At 36.3% G+C, this 14,445-nt stretch overlaps 1 protein-coding gene across 1 annotated transcript in view; it reads left to right on the top strand.

The window, feature by feature from the left end:
• Positions 1-14,445, top strand: part of LOC107591044 (staphylococcal nuclease domain-containing protein 1-like) — a 202,198-nt gene that overhangs the window by 74,893 nt on the left and 112,860 nt on the right. The window contains exon 17 of the mRNA XM_016280051.1: positions 5,112-5,221. Within this exon, the coding sequence (XP_016135537.1) occupies positions 5,112-5,221 (110 nt within the window). The remainder of the gene's footprint in view (positions 1-5,111; positions 5,222-14,445) is intronic.

Raw genomic sequence — 14,445 nt, 5'->3', positions numbered from 1 at the left:
CTTCTTCCCGTTTTCAAGCCGATCCGTTTTGTTATCAGCGGCACATCTCCCTTCTCTCTCACACACGTCTCATTCGCTCCAGTTAAATAGTGCTTGTATTGTGCATTATAGTCATTCCCGCAGGTTTCGTGCTTATACCAAACACGCGTGCACCACCACTGATCTATATTAGTGGAGTGTACAATCCACGCTCAGTCTCAAACAGCTTGTGAGCCACAAATACCAAAATGAGTGGCTAACTGCGCTAAAACTTTCGAATACATACAAAATTGTCAAAATGCCCGTCTTGGCGAGTATCCAGTTAAACACAGTCAGTTTTGGAACGTTAAATAGTTGAGAAAGAGAATGCATGTTGTGTTACAGTATATTGGCTCAGTGGATAAACTCTTAAAGGGTCCGGCGTCCAATATTCCTGCTGTTGTCTGTCATGTTAATCAAAGAACAAAAGACAAAGAAAATCATTTTCTGCTCTTGACTGAATACGTTTTATAACTTTAATGGTAAGCATTAATCTGTATTTAATTTTTACAATGAAGACTACAGAAATTAAAGTAATCAAATCTAAAATAACACTGTATGCGTTATTTTACATTTGATTAATTTAATTTCTGTAGTATTTCTTGCCTGAATAAAGACTTAACCTGAAAAACTTGGTTTCATAGCTCTCTTTATTCTATTGCATTTATTTGTGCTGTTGTTTGCCATTTTTTATTTGTTCTTATTTTATTACTGACTTTTTACTTGTTTTTTTAATGAAAATAAAACTTTGCGTTGAAGAAAAGTCGATTTTTGTTTGTATATACTGTCAATTATAGTTCTTAGAAAGAAAATCGGAATCGGCAAAAATCGGTATCGGCAGATCACACTAAAGAGAAATCGGAATCGGCCAAGAAAATTGCAATCGGTGCATCTCTAAATTTTATATATTTTTTTTAAATAACTTTTTTCTGTTGTCTTTTTGTCTTTATAATTAAGGGTTTTTTTTTTCCTTTTTTTTTTTCCCCTATGTGTTACTGTATTGTATTAGATACAAGGGAAGCCTGGTGAACATGTTCTATATTTACTTTTCTGTTTTATGTTAAAAATGTTTTTGCTTTCCTGTTTTTCCAGTAGGAAAAAACATTCCTACCGTTGGAAATGATCACAGTCAGCCTAATTGGCACAGGCTGATCCTGAAACAGGTTCACACACAGCCACAAATTACATTATATCTTTTTTCGAGTTCTTTGGTCTGAGTTAGGGCTGGGCGATTTTGCAAATAAATTAAATCTCGATATTTCCAGAATGTTTGGCCGATTCTCGATTTTTATTTATTATTTTTTTTTAACGATTTTTAACTAGTCAACTTGAAAATTCATGATTCAAGTTACTTTTTCTTTATTAACCCTCTAGTTAAAGGGGTCATATGATGCAAAAAAGAACATTATTTTATGTATTTGGTGTAATGAAATGTGTTTATGCAGTTTAAGGTTCAAAAAACACATTATTTTCCACATACTGTTCATTATTGTTTCTCCTTTATGCCCCGCCTTTCTGAAACGCGTCGATTTTTACAAAGTTCATCGGTCTGAAAAGCAAGGTGTGCTGTGATCTGTGCCAGCTATCCAGTGCGTTATGATTGGCCGAATACCTCAAGCGTGTGACGGAAATGTTACGCCCCTCACCATATTGTGATGATGCCCTGTCAGGCCGGGGCGATGATTCAAAAACATGAAAACCCATTATAAACGAGGCATTCGTTGCATCCAGTGGGGACATAATTATGGATTATAATGACTTATACTGTCTTTTTACGTGTTGCTTTGCATCACGCCGCGTAAACATAAAACCATCTCTGCATCTGTGATCTAGGGAGAGCTAGAGTGAGCAGAATGGCCTCAATGGCTTCCCAGATAGTGACGTAGGTATGTGGGGGGGCGTGTTAGAATGAGCCGTTTTAGGTAGGCCTGGTTGACTCTTAACTTTTATAAAGAATATCTCTTTGGATTTGAGACTTTAGTCTTTGCAACTTTACAGATCTTCTTTATGCACCAAGAGCTTGTAACGCTCCAAAGAGAAAGGAAAAATTGAAATCGCATCATATGACCCCTTTAAAAAAAATTATATTCCAAGTGCAGCACACATGAAGTTGTCAATATGATGTAAATGTTAAACAAATCACTTATATCACAAATATCTTTGCTGAAAAGATGCAAAAACTACAACTACATATTGTACAAACTTGTCTTATACATATTGTGTTCAGAAATAATACGAGAAATTATTTTAGAAAATCTCAAAAGTCAAGGTAATTCAAAATGACTGAAGGTATAACACCAGTAGACTTTTAACTATAAATGTTCTTTAAAAACAAAAGCAGCTTTCAGCCTGTCACCATGATGTAAACATGAAATATCAGACATACAGTAGTAGTTCTTTACAGGTTTTTTTTATTCGATTGCGCTGCTTTTCCATTGTTTTTTCTGTGTAAACATGGATGTGTTTGACTGTTGCGCTTGCATCTCTTACAGTGGCTCATGCATGAAACGCCATTCTAAAAACACTGAGCTGAAGTTAAAAAGTTCACTTCCATCTTCTTGCACGTTTAACCTATTCCACTGCCTGCGTCGTATCTTTGTCAAAACAAAAGCGCTGTGTGAATAGCTGGGTTTCCATCCAAAGTTGCAAATTTAACTTGTGCGCAAAACTGGAATATCGCATAAAACATTTGCGAACAAGCATCGTTTCCATCCAACAAGTCAAAGAGAACAAAATCGTCACTTCCTGATAAACTGGCACTATAAATCACTAAGAAAAGTAGGAGAATATAATAATTTTCATATATAATCGCGCCTCAGAGTGAGCAGACAAAACACAATGAATGCGGTCATTGCTTTCGGAGGTGGATGCTGCTGTTTGGGAACGCAGTTGTGTAAGACATTTCTGGGAGGCAATTATACAGAAATACTTTGATGACAGACTTTGCTCGTGCATTTCCGAATGACCATAACATTTCAGATGCTTTGGAATGAGATCGGTCCGCTGGTTAGTCAGGTTTTGCCGTCCCATAGCGTAAAGTCACATGACTTTTTTGATGCGCTTGGAGGAATTTATTCGCAAAATGCATTTCCATCTCCCATTATTCGCATCAACCCTTTTTCGCACAAGTCAAAAACCATCTCAAGCAAACGTGTAAACTTTTTTGCAAATTAAGGGATTTTTATTCGAAATTTGGTGTTTCCATCACTCGTTTCTCATGTGATACTTCAAAGTGCGCATTGAAATAGGGTGATGGAAACATAGCTAATGATGCCTAGAGCTAAGTTTATGGTCCTTCACAGAGCGTGTCACACGTGAGCGGTTAATCACGTGTGCCGACATGTGGTTGTATCATTCTTTTCTCTTTACTGTTATCACCGGCATATTGTCAAAGTGTCTAATTCTAACATTTGGTAATATTTCTATTCAAAATCACGATTCCTCGATTTCTAAATAATAAAATTGTGGCAAAGCAATAAATTCGAATTAATTGATAAAATCGGGAAAATTGCCCAGCCCTAGTCTGAGTAAATATTTTCATTGCGTAACACATACCAAACAAATATCCGTCCAAACATTTTCTTGAAATGGACGTCTGTGCTCACCCTGTGGCATCTCTGAATCAGCAAGGCTAACAATTGTTTGATAGTTCCGTTCTAATTGAGGAAGTAAGGGTTGAACAGGTTGAACTACTGTGTTTTGTTCAGTATGCGTATTGAAGCCCTGTGCCCTGTGGTGAAACACCATTTTTCAGGTGAACGGAAGGAGGTTCTGACGGTTAGAAGTCATTACATCTGTTCAAGAGAAAATCACTTACACGTGCAGCTCCTTTCATTGAAAGCTTCACGGAAACAGAAGAAAAAACAGTTTGAGACATTTTTATCATAACCTTGAATCTTTTTACAAATAGGGTTTCAAATATTTCTCCTAAGGCTGCAATTTCATCGGCTGCTCTGATTTTCTGAATGCTGTTTTGATGAGAGGCTATAGCAGCCGCTCTGTAGATAATGTTTATGCGCAGATCTCTGTATAAACTGATTTCTTTAACAAAGAGGTCAAGGCTTGATAGGCCGGTATTATTGAAAGCAGATAAAGATGTTATTTGACTGAGCCTGTCAAGGTGCAATTTTTAAGACTGGTCTGTGCTTTTAAGACTAGCATTCTGATCTGATCACTTGAGAACGAGAGACCGATTCATTCCTAATAGTTTTTCAGTCTTGTTTCTCATGCAGTGCTCTTCAATCTTATGTGTTCTTCAACCAGTTTACAAATGTCCGTCTCCCGAAAATACTCCTGTTATTGTCAGAAATCGTGTTCTGCCTTTGAGCAGATCGGATGCCCGGAGCAATATAAATGCTAATTTTGGAACTATTTACTGACAATTACCAGATAATTGAGTTGTTTCAGTCTTTTTTTTTTCTTTCTTTCCTTTCCTTTCTCAGAGCTGGATAATGCAGATTGGCTACTAATTTTTTATTTTTTATTATTTTATTTTTTTTGGAGGGTATGAAGGGGAAATTCTGTCATGATAACAAGAGCGGTGACCTTTTGTGCCAAATCTTAATATGCACATTTGTGAGTGCATGTTTTGCTGTAGTTCATTACATTATCAATTATATTGATGTGTAAGGCTAATAAGAAAAAGCCCAGGTCTGTTCTTCTGTGCTTGGGGTTCAGTTTTGTTTGTGTGTTAATAATAGAACATTGTGTCAATCATTTTGAAATGAGCATTGTGAGACAAAGTTCTGCAGAAGCCATTTTACAGATTTAGCATCACAATGTGTTTAACAACATTTATTCACTCTCCAGTCAATGGAGCCATAAATGTAATTTTCTGAAATTAAAAATGTGTAATATTTATAAAATTATTCATGTTTGATTATAACAGTAGTCTGTCATAAACAGAAGCATACTTTTTTTACATTTACTATTAGTATGTTATATTGTATATAATTGGAACAATGTAATGCATTATGTAAGAGTTTTTGAATGTTGCACAAATAAGTTGAATAATCAAACCAAACAAAAACATGAGGGATTAAAGAGCTCACCAAAATAGATGTGACAGATGTGCACTATGTTTCTGTGTGCAGGTATCGAGTGTCCCCGAGGGTCTCGAAACATGCCAGGTGGGATGCAGGTGGCAGAGCCGTACAGTGACGAAGCCACAATCTTCACCAAAGAGCTGGTTCTTCAGAGAGAGGTAAGGCCCCTTCATATCTGTACCTGTCATTTAGAGCCTGTTTCTGTCGCCTTAGTCTTCACAAGCTGTTTCTAGACTTTCCATTTCTGTAGTTGACATAACAGTGCCTGTGATATTTGGTCTCGCTGGTCATTTTGTGACAACTATCTGCCCGTGTCTTTACTGCTGTCTTCACTTGAGATACTCAAGCACACCTTTTTCTGTCTTATGTTCAGAGAATGGATGTCTGAATGTTTCAGTTACTCTATGAATAATGGTCACAGAAATTACACGTCCAAATTGAGGAACCGCAGATGTGATGGATCAGACATTTTATGAGGAAATCACATGATTGCACACTATTCTTACCTTTTCCTCGGGGTGCTTGACGCTGTACGGGTGCTGTTTCTATTAATGTTGTGTGAAAGAGGTTGGAGGTGCAGTCGGGCTTAATTAGAGGAGCTTTTTTAAGAGCCTAATTTTAACCTGCACTTTACAGAAAGTAGAGGTTGACCGATTGATCGGCTGGCTGATTAATTGGCCGATTTTTGGCATTTTTTTAATTAATCAGCATCGACCGATTGTGCTGCAAATTAGGTCGATTTATAGGCAGGCGCATCTGCGGGCAGCTAAGCGTTGTTGTGGAACACTGAAGAATCTTTCTCTGGCTGCGCGAGAGACAAAGCAACTCACACTCTGCAGCCGCTGCTTGTTCACACACAGCTTCAGCTAATGATGGCATGGCAAAACGGACCGTTTCGAAAGTGTAATTACGATTTACTCTACTAGAATTGATACCGGAAAGTTATCATATTCATAAGTGCAACAAGTCATTTGCATGTGAAAGTAGAAACACATGAAATTCAGACGAAACTTCGGGGCTGATTATAACGTGCACCTTAACTTTCCTCATGAAATGTGTGTGTAGGTCCAACAATAGCGTCCACGATGTCATCGCTTGTGGCCAGTGCACTCTAAGCAGTTATGAGCAGCGAGCTGTGTAATATGTGTGAACTCTTTTATTTTTGTTATCGCTTGGCCATTTGACTTATAGCAGTGTCCAGTGTTTCCCATACATAGTAAATAATTTTTCCAAAAGGCTTATACTTTGTTGAATAAACTGAGCACTGCGCTTCGGCTGCCCTGATTTCTAAATATCGGCATCGGCCAGTAAAAAAAAACCCATATCGGTTGACCGCTAACAGAAAGACTGGACACAGGGACCTACTGCTGAGAATTACAAAAGCGACATGAAGCAGGGAAAATAAAAAAGATAGAGTCCTAATGACCTCCATCGGCCACAGTGAAACAAAGTCTCACCTGTTATGGAAAATGAATATTCTTAAGGAAAAGTGTAGGCTGTGATCCACTCAAAAAGTGTGAAGTCTCATTTGTTTGTCAGAGTGCCAGTCCATCTTCATGGACAGTAGATGTGCTTTTAAGATGCTCATGAAAAAATAAATTTAAGCTTTGTTTTCTACAGTGAATTTAATTTAATTCTTGGCTCATAAACATTTTATAAGCTAGAAACGATCATTTTTTGTTCATTTTTCATTAAATTTTAGCGTTTCTAGTAGTTCTTAGGTTATATGGCTACTATACATTTTTCTGATTTTTGTAAGACAAACATTTATATTCAAAGTTATTAAAGTATTTTTTTCATCATCACAAAGAACATTCTACAGTGAATCCTAATAGTTTAGAATGTGATAATATATTTAAAATATAATATGTATAGAAAAATTTACTTTCCATGATCTTTCCATTTTTTTGATTATAGTTTTTTTATTTCATAAATATTTTCTACAGTGAATAAATGTTTGTCGATTCTAATTTATGTGGTGAATACATGTTTTCATTTTTTGAAAAATATTTTTAGTTTTAAATATATGTAATATTGATTAAAAATATATAATGTTAAAAAAGAGAAAGATGTACAAAAATATGAAGTATTATCTGCTAAAGTAAAGTCTTTGAAATTCATTGGCCAAATGGTGCAGGAAACATCAAGTGTGATGCATTCAACAACATGATAAAAACAGATGTTCTCATCAAAATGTGAGTGCAAAATTTCATAATTCTTATAAAATTTAAAAAAAAAAGGGATATTGGACACTGCAATGAGATATTTGGATGCCAAGTGATTAAAAATCAACCTTGTATCCAAATAACAAAACAGATTAGTCTGTGCAATATTTCAGGCTTTGTGTGAAGGAGTGCGTAGAACCATCAGCGCTTTTGTTTTTCCTTTATTTTTATTTTTTATTTTGTCCCGCTCTCCATTCATGCATCTGTGTGTGCAGTGGAAGGCCATTGTGTTTGTATTGCCCAATTTAAACTGCATCCTAAAAGTTGTTCCTCTCTCAATCTGGCTCTAATCTCTCATGATCTGAAGCACATAATTAAACTGGCATGAGAGGCTGCATGTTTCTTCCACACACACTTCCTGCTTTTGAGGTTTCCACCAAGTGGAATTAAGACTGTAGGCTTTGGATTTCCTAAAGCACACATAGCAAGCTGCTACAGAAAGAGCGAAAGCATCTGCGAGTGTTTGTGCTTTGATATAGTTGAATTAATATAGAAATTAATCAAATTTGTCAGTTTCAATCTCTTAAAGTTGGAAAATGAAGACAAGAGGAGTATCCTGCTACTTGACCTAAGATCCCAACATGAGTTTTTAGGGCTGATAATATTGTGACCGTATGTATATCATCCAGCAGTTTCAGCATTGCTGTACTGTTCATGCCTCATATTATATCATATTAATTGTAGTGTTTTAATTTTGTTTGGTATGTAATGTGAAGCTGTTATGAAACGAATGTCTGACTTATTGAATTGTAATGAATAATCTTACCCTTTGCTTTGCAATCCATCCAGTTTCTCTATAAAAAGAGGAATGAAATTATATTTAATTCCATGAATTACCCAGAAATAGGCATTACCACCACATGGTTATTCAAATATAATTTCCAGCAATACAAACTGTATTTGCATTTATACTCTTACCGTAATATAAAACGTATTCATATTGTGGCATAAGAATGGTCATACCGCCCATGTGATTTGTGAAGACTATTTCAGGTTTGGGTTTTAAATGTTTACAGTGCTGGTCAGGTTGGGTCACGCAGTCTCATTTGGATGCCAGGTTCAGACAACTTTTATTCCCTCCAGTCCTATAGTCTGTAAGTGTCCTCTACAGAATTGAATTCAGTTTTATTGTAATAGTAACTGTTTTTACCACAAATGGGAAGATTGGGTGATGTGAAAACTTCTTGGCCAATCAGAGGCTTAGGACAGTACAGTGCACCGCATATGCAGTGTGTGTGAGAGTGTACTGCAGAACACACACTCATATACTGTATATGTGTATAGATGCACTTTCTTTTTTGTTGAATTTGATAAGAGATAATAGCTTTTGTTTATTTCTTTCTCTTCCTGTCCATCTCTTGCTTTAGTGGAGTAGGGCAGAGGCGGTTTGTGTGTGTGCATTCATGCAGTAAAGTGATGGGAAAGAGGACTGTTGATGGCAACACATGCAGAAACTCAAGCGTGGCAGCTTGGAGAGAGCGAGAGCTGCTCGGACACAGTCATGACTCATCCTCATGCGTGCCACCCCAGCTGCCTCTCACAGATCGTCCAAACTTAACAAATGACCTTTTTGTTCAAAACCGCTACGTCTTACACACATACACCCCCGTAGTGTCTCAGTCTGAGTGTGTCTCAGTGTATTTAGTCTCGCTCATACACATGGTCTGTGAGTTGGCTTACTATCTTTACCACTTGAGTAATGTATGTCTGGTTGTGTTGTTATATGCATCTCTGTGGGATTCACTTTCTCTGTTCAAACTTAGTTTTCCCATGCTCATAAGTCCCCAAGTCATATTACCTGATTGCACCAGCTGTGGACTTGTTAAAACTTGACATAGTTGTGGAGTAAATGAGCACTAAGTCAATATTGTTGTTGTTTATTATTATTATTATTATTATTGTTGTTATTATACTATATTCAATTACCGTTGACCGTTTGTAACAAAGAGTGAAAAATTTAAGGGGGTCTGAATACTTTCCGTACCCACTGTATATTAGGGGTGTAACGGTACACAAACATGATGGTTCGGTACGTACCTCGGTTTTGACGTCACGGTTCGGTATGGTTTCGCTATAGCAGGAGGAAAGGTAAATAAATTGTTTGTTTTTTTTGTTTTTAAATTAAACAATGGCTTAGTGATTAAATGCCTCTTTCTTTAAATATGTTCAATTATAATTAATATTTTCTTAAGGATAAAAATCTACCTCAGCTTCTGCTCTAAACTGTGGAAAGCCCTTTTACATTACTATAAGGTTACAATTAACAACCGAGCCCAAACTTAAATTCAATTACTATTTATTTTTGACTATAATAATCAACACTTGAGTAAAAAAAAGTGTATGCAAGCATGTAAATTGTACACAATGCTGTTTTTAAATTAACTTCTAAATTATACAATTTCTACTTGTTAAAATATAATCATTTGGACAGTGGCTGTTATAACTTGTTACATTAAAATATATATTGAAACGTACATTAAATAATTAAGACATCACTGACAGGTAGTCAAATATAAAGAGTATAGTCTAATATTTCGCGAAATGCTCTTCTCTAGACTTAATTTCTCTCATGAAGTAATGAGCTGTGACTCATGACTTACCTGAGGTAAATGAAATGCTGTGACATTTTGTTTACGATCTGTTTTAATCACGTCTTTCTGCGATTTGAAACACTGATTGAGTGATTACATGAGATGTTCATTCGTGTTTATTTCGTGTTATAACTAGTAATAAAGATGAAGGGACGATCACGCTAACTTACGCTCTGTGCTGCTGTTTTAATTGATGTGTTTAGCAATCTGTCACGCCACATCAAAGAGCACCAAAACGGCATTGTGGTCTGAAAATTTAATTATTTGTTCGGTACACATGCAAACATTTTCGGTACGAATACGTGTACCATTACAACCCTAATAACTACACATTACAGAGAGCTTACAACTTTCTAGCCAAGTCTTGCTTTGCACCATTTGTTCAGAATGTGGGAAATAAAACTTGGCCCTTAGTGTAAACTTTACATTCTAATTTAATCAAGGTTAGCAAACAGCTGGTGCAACTCTGTAGAGGCTTTGATGTGGACCCTTTTGACTTATGCCTGTAAGCAACCGCATAGCAACACTCTGGCAACCACCCATGCAACCCACATGGTGTTGGCGAGTTTTGCACGGGCGAGCAGCACCATGGAGTTCTGCCATTACATAAGCCGCACATCCCAACATCATTACTTAAGATTATCTCTATTTCCATTTCTACATCTCTCTCGCTCTCTCTCATTTGTTCTGTGTTGCTGATCAGTGTAGCCCACAATCTCTCCCTCTCTCTCGCTGAATAATTAATGGTGTGTTTGACAGGCAGGACACACTCTGGGCAGCTGAGCTCCTCTGGGAGAGCTGCTGTGGTAGAGTCACATTAGAGATTTCTGCTCACCACACACATGCTCAAACTGTAGCACATGTCATAAACTCTGCCAGTGGCCTCTTGTTTCAACCGAGTGTGGCCGTTTGTTCATATTTGAAGTACGGCAGTCATGGGATTTTCAGATTTTTGCTCTGTTTTTCCTGCTGTCATGATTTTTGAAGTATTAATGTGCTGGAACTGAGTTCATAAGAATGAGATTTGTCTCTGTACTTATCAATTGGGTTCCACTGTATGATTCTCATCTCTTCTCCAGCTGCTTTTCCAGCCAAGGTTTGACAAAGACAAGTCTTTTGTAAAGGCACATTATTTTTAGATTAATAAATGTGGCTTTTGAAAGTGATTTCAGCCCTGTGCAAGATTTTAAAGTTGAGCCGGATTTTAAATGAGGTAGAAATTGAATCTGAAAGCAAATATTAAAAGGTCTCTGAACTCACTGATCTGATATCACAGTATCATGTGTATTAGTAATAGTGAAGAGCTGCAGTTGTTTCTGTTGTTCAGCGATCACAAGAGCTGAATAATGATCCAGTCTTCTTGAGTATTTCTCCCTCTCTCTATCTGTATCTTATTTTATGCGTAAAGATCATTGATCCTGTTTCCTTGCTGCCTAGCTATTTGAGAAACCAGTTTGACCACAAACCTGACCATAGTCATTTCCATCTTAGCTCTTTCTGCACATTAAATGTTTTGTTGCTATGTTTAAAGTATTAAGCCAAAAGTGAAACTTTTGTCATTTACTCACACTTGTGTCGTTCAACACCCATTTGGCTAACATTCTCAAGAGAAACACTAAATGCATTTACTAGTTCATATTTAAGTGTCACTGATGAAAGACATTAGGTTGAGCAAATGATTTAGTTTTGGGGTGAAATATCATGTCATATGGATACTTTGTTAGAAGCAAAAACCTGAATGGCGGATGTTTATTATAGAAAAATATTTGCTTACTGGTTTTTTTATTTTATTTTTTATTTTTTTAAAAGTTCACAGTAAATAAAATTATTTGCAGTCCTGGAATTATGAGATTGCATTTTGGTGCCTGTATATTTTATGACTTCACTGTATAATGTTAATATACCAATCTACCTGAACTACCAAACTCTGCTGTTTACTTTAAAAGTAAACAGCAGAGTTTGTGTATACCCCAAAAAAAAGGGTAAGGGTATATAAAATGTATACCCTAAAATTACATAAAAATAACCTTAACACATGAAAATAATAATACAGGTGGTTCACTGAAATAAATAACACAAATGTAGCACAGAACAGTCTAATGTACATTTATTGATTTCAAAAGAGAATTATAAACATAATAAATTATTATAAATAATTGTGAGTGGTATCATAAATATGATGATAATTATTATAATAATTTATTTCCAGAAACACATTTGACCATATTTAACAGCAGAATAAAACTGTTATTTTCCATACCCTAAAAATATATTTCTGCTGTCAAGCTCCAATTGGACAAAAATGCATCATGAAAATACCAAATGTATTTCATATGACTCTCATCCTTTTAAGACAAAAGGTTTTCTATAGTGCACCTGAATATTTATTTGCTTTGAAACCCATATCAAGGATATTTGAAGCTGAATCAAAGGACGGTAGCAGAACACAGTGGAGTTTATTGATGGTTTTTATCTTATGTTTGTAAGAGTGAATATGTGGATCCCAGGGTTTTTTCTGCAGTTCAGGCTGATATCTGCTTCAATCTGTAGTTGTTTCTTCTGCTCTTTGCCAATTTTTCCGTAAAACTCCTCTCGTCTTCTCTTTTTCTTATTTTATTTGAGAGAAAGCTTTTATGAGCTTTTGTTCTGTGAATCTTTTTGTGTTTCTCTCCCTCATATCTCTCTGTAACTCCGTCTCAGTGGCACAAGTCTGAGAGTTTTAGGCAGATCTCTTGTCTTCCCTGGTGTGAATGAACTCACCATTTTTAAATACCCATTTTGTTCACTTGTCCTTTGCCCCCTTTTTCCCCTCCCTTTCCCCCCTCCCTCTCTCACTTATTCCTTTTCTTGCTTTTGTTGTCTGTTCATGCACTGGCTCAGTGTTCACTGTGTACGAGGAGCTTGCAGGGTTTTTCAAGTTGCTAGTTTGTTGCTAAGTGACTGGATGGAGAGAAAGAGAGACTGAAAGGAAAATATGTGTTCACTCTTGGCTCTCCGCTGTGTGAAAGCCTCTCTCTCTCTCTCTCTCTCTCTCTCTCTCTCTCTCTCTCTCTCTCTCTCTCTCTCACTCTGACCCCCTTGTGAGGGTGACATTTTGTCATCTTTCGAATTGAGGACTGTAATAATAAAGCTTAGAGTCTTACCAGTTCTCACTTTTTCTTTGTGCTTATAAAATAATTTTTTGTTTTTCTTTTATTTTTCTCATTATCTGGTGTTCTCTGAATAGCATGGTTTTTGTTGTAATTTGTGGCAGTGTCGTTTTAGTAGGTCATAGAACTGATATATTGAATTAGCTTATTTTCCGTTTAGGTTAACGTTTAGTAATTTATGTGCTTTTGTCATTATTATTATTTAAATATATTTCTATTTAGCATTAGTTTATATTTATTCTTTTAATCTATTTGTAAGATTTTAAATCGTATTTTTTAAGTTTGTTTTTCACTGAAAAATAAAAATCTATATAATTTTAGCTCTTTTAGTAAATAATGATTTTTTTGTTTTAGTTAACACCGTTTTGCAGTGATCAGATTGAGATTTTGTATATACTGTATATGCATTTATTTATAATATTTCAGTAATATGAAACGAAGGACCACAAATTTACCAAAATATTAAATGATAATCTCTATGAATATACACAGTAGGGATGGGCGATATGGGCTTTAAAATATATCACGATATTTCTGGTATTTACGATAACGATATCAATGACAATAATTCAGGGAATCCTGTTTCTTTAGAGAAAAGTATTATCTTTCCTATTTTTACCCAAAATAGGGTGGTGTGAGCATTGAGTACACACGTAATGTAAAGACTGTTTAATTCATACTGGAAGCCGGAGGGCGCTCTTGCACAGAAACACCACATATCCATAGCAGAAGTACAGTAAATACTACTGACGACGCTCCAGGAAGGTACCCCGTTATTGCTGAATAAAATGCACAACGGCGATAGAGACATTTTTACTGATGAAACTTGAGGGAAAATAAACATACGTTTTCACAAAATATATGGTTTACTTGTATATCGCAAACGATAAGATATCGCCCATCCCTAATACACAGCCTTCTGCTGAGTCTGTGTGATAAAATGCAGATTAATGTTATGTTTCAGATACTTGCTTGTATGATTCTTCCCATGTAAATGCATTTCTGAGCGCCATGATCTGGGAATGTAGTTTCATGGCAGTGCTCATGTGAGTGTGAGATGAGGTGAATGTTTCCTGCAGAGGGCACACAGACCTCCACTGAGCCTAAACTCAATGCAGTGTGCACACAATTAGCCTCCCAGCTATTTTTTTCCCCTGCTAAAATAGAAGCAAATTAAAATGCTATCATTACCCCTTCCATAGAGGGAGCTGTGTCCTAAGAATGGACACAGTGCAAATGAGACACTGGTGGCATTTTCAGAGGCCCCTGTTGCAAAAGAAGCACTCACCGTTGTGTGTGTGTGCTGGATGAAGATGCAGAATGGCATAGAGCTCCATGTAGCATTGCCCTCCATCACGAGATCTCTAACAAGAGGTTTTCCCACCTTTGGATGAAGTGGTTGTGCCGTTTCAGTGTA

The sequence above is a fragment of the Sinocyclocheilus grahami genome, unplaced genomic scaffold (genome assembly GCF_001515645.1).
Source record: "Sinocyclocheilus grahami isolate Dianchi unplaced genomic scaffold, SAMN03320097.WGS_v1.1 scaffold8.1, whole genome shotgun sequence".
NCBI classification, from domain to species: domain Eukaryota; kingdom Metazoa; phylum Chordata; class Actinopteri; order Cypriniformes; family Cyprinidae; genus Sinocyclocheilus; species Sinocyclocheilus grahami.
The sequence above is the reverse complement of the archived record's forward strand: the minus strand, read 5'-3'. Positions and strand labels throughout refer to the sequence as shown.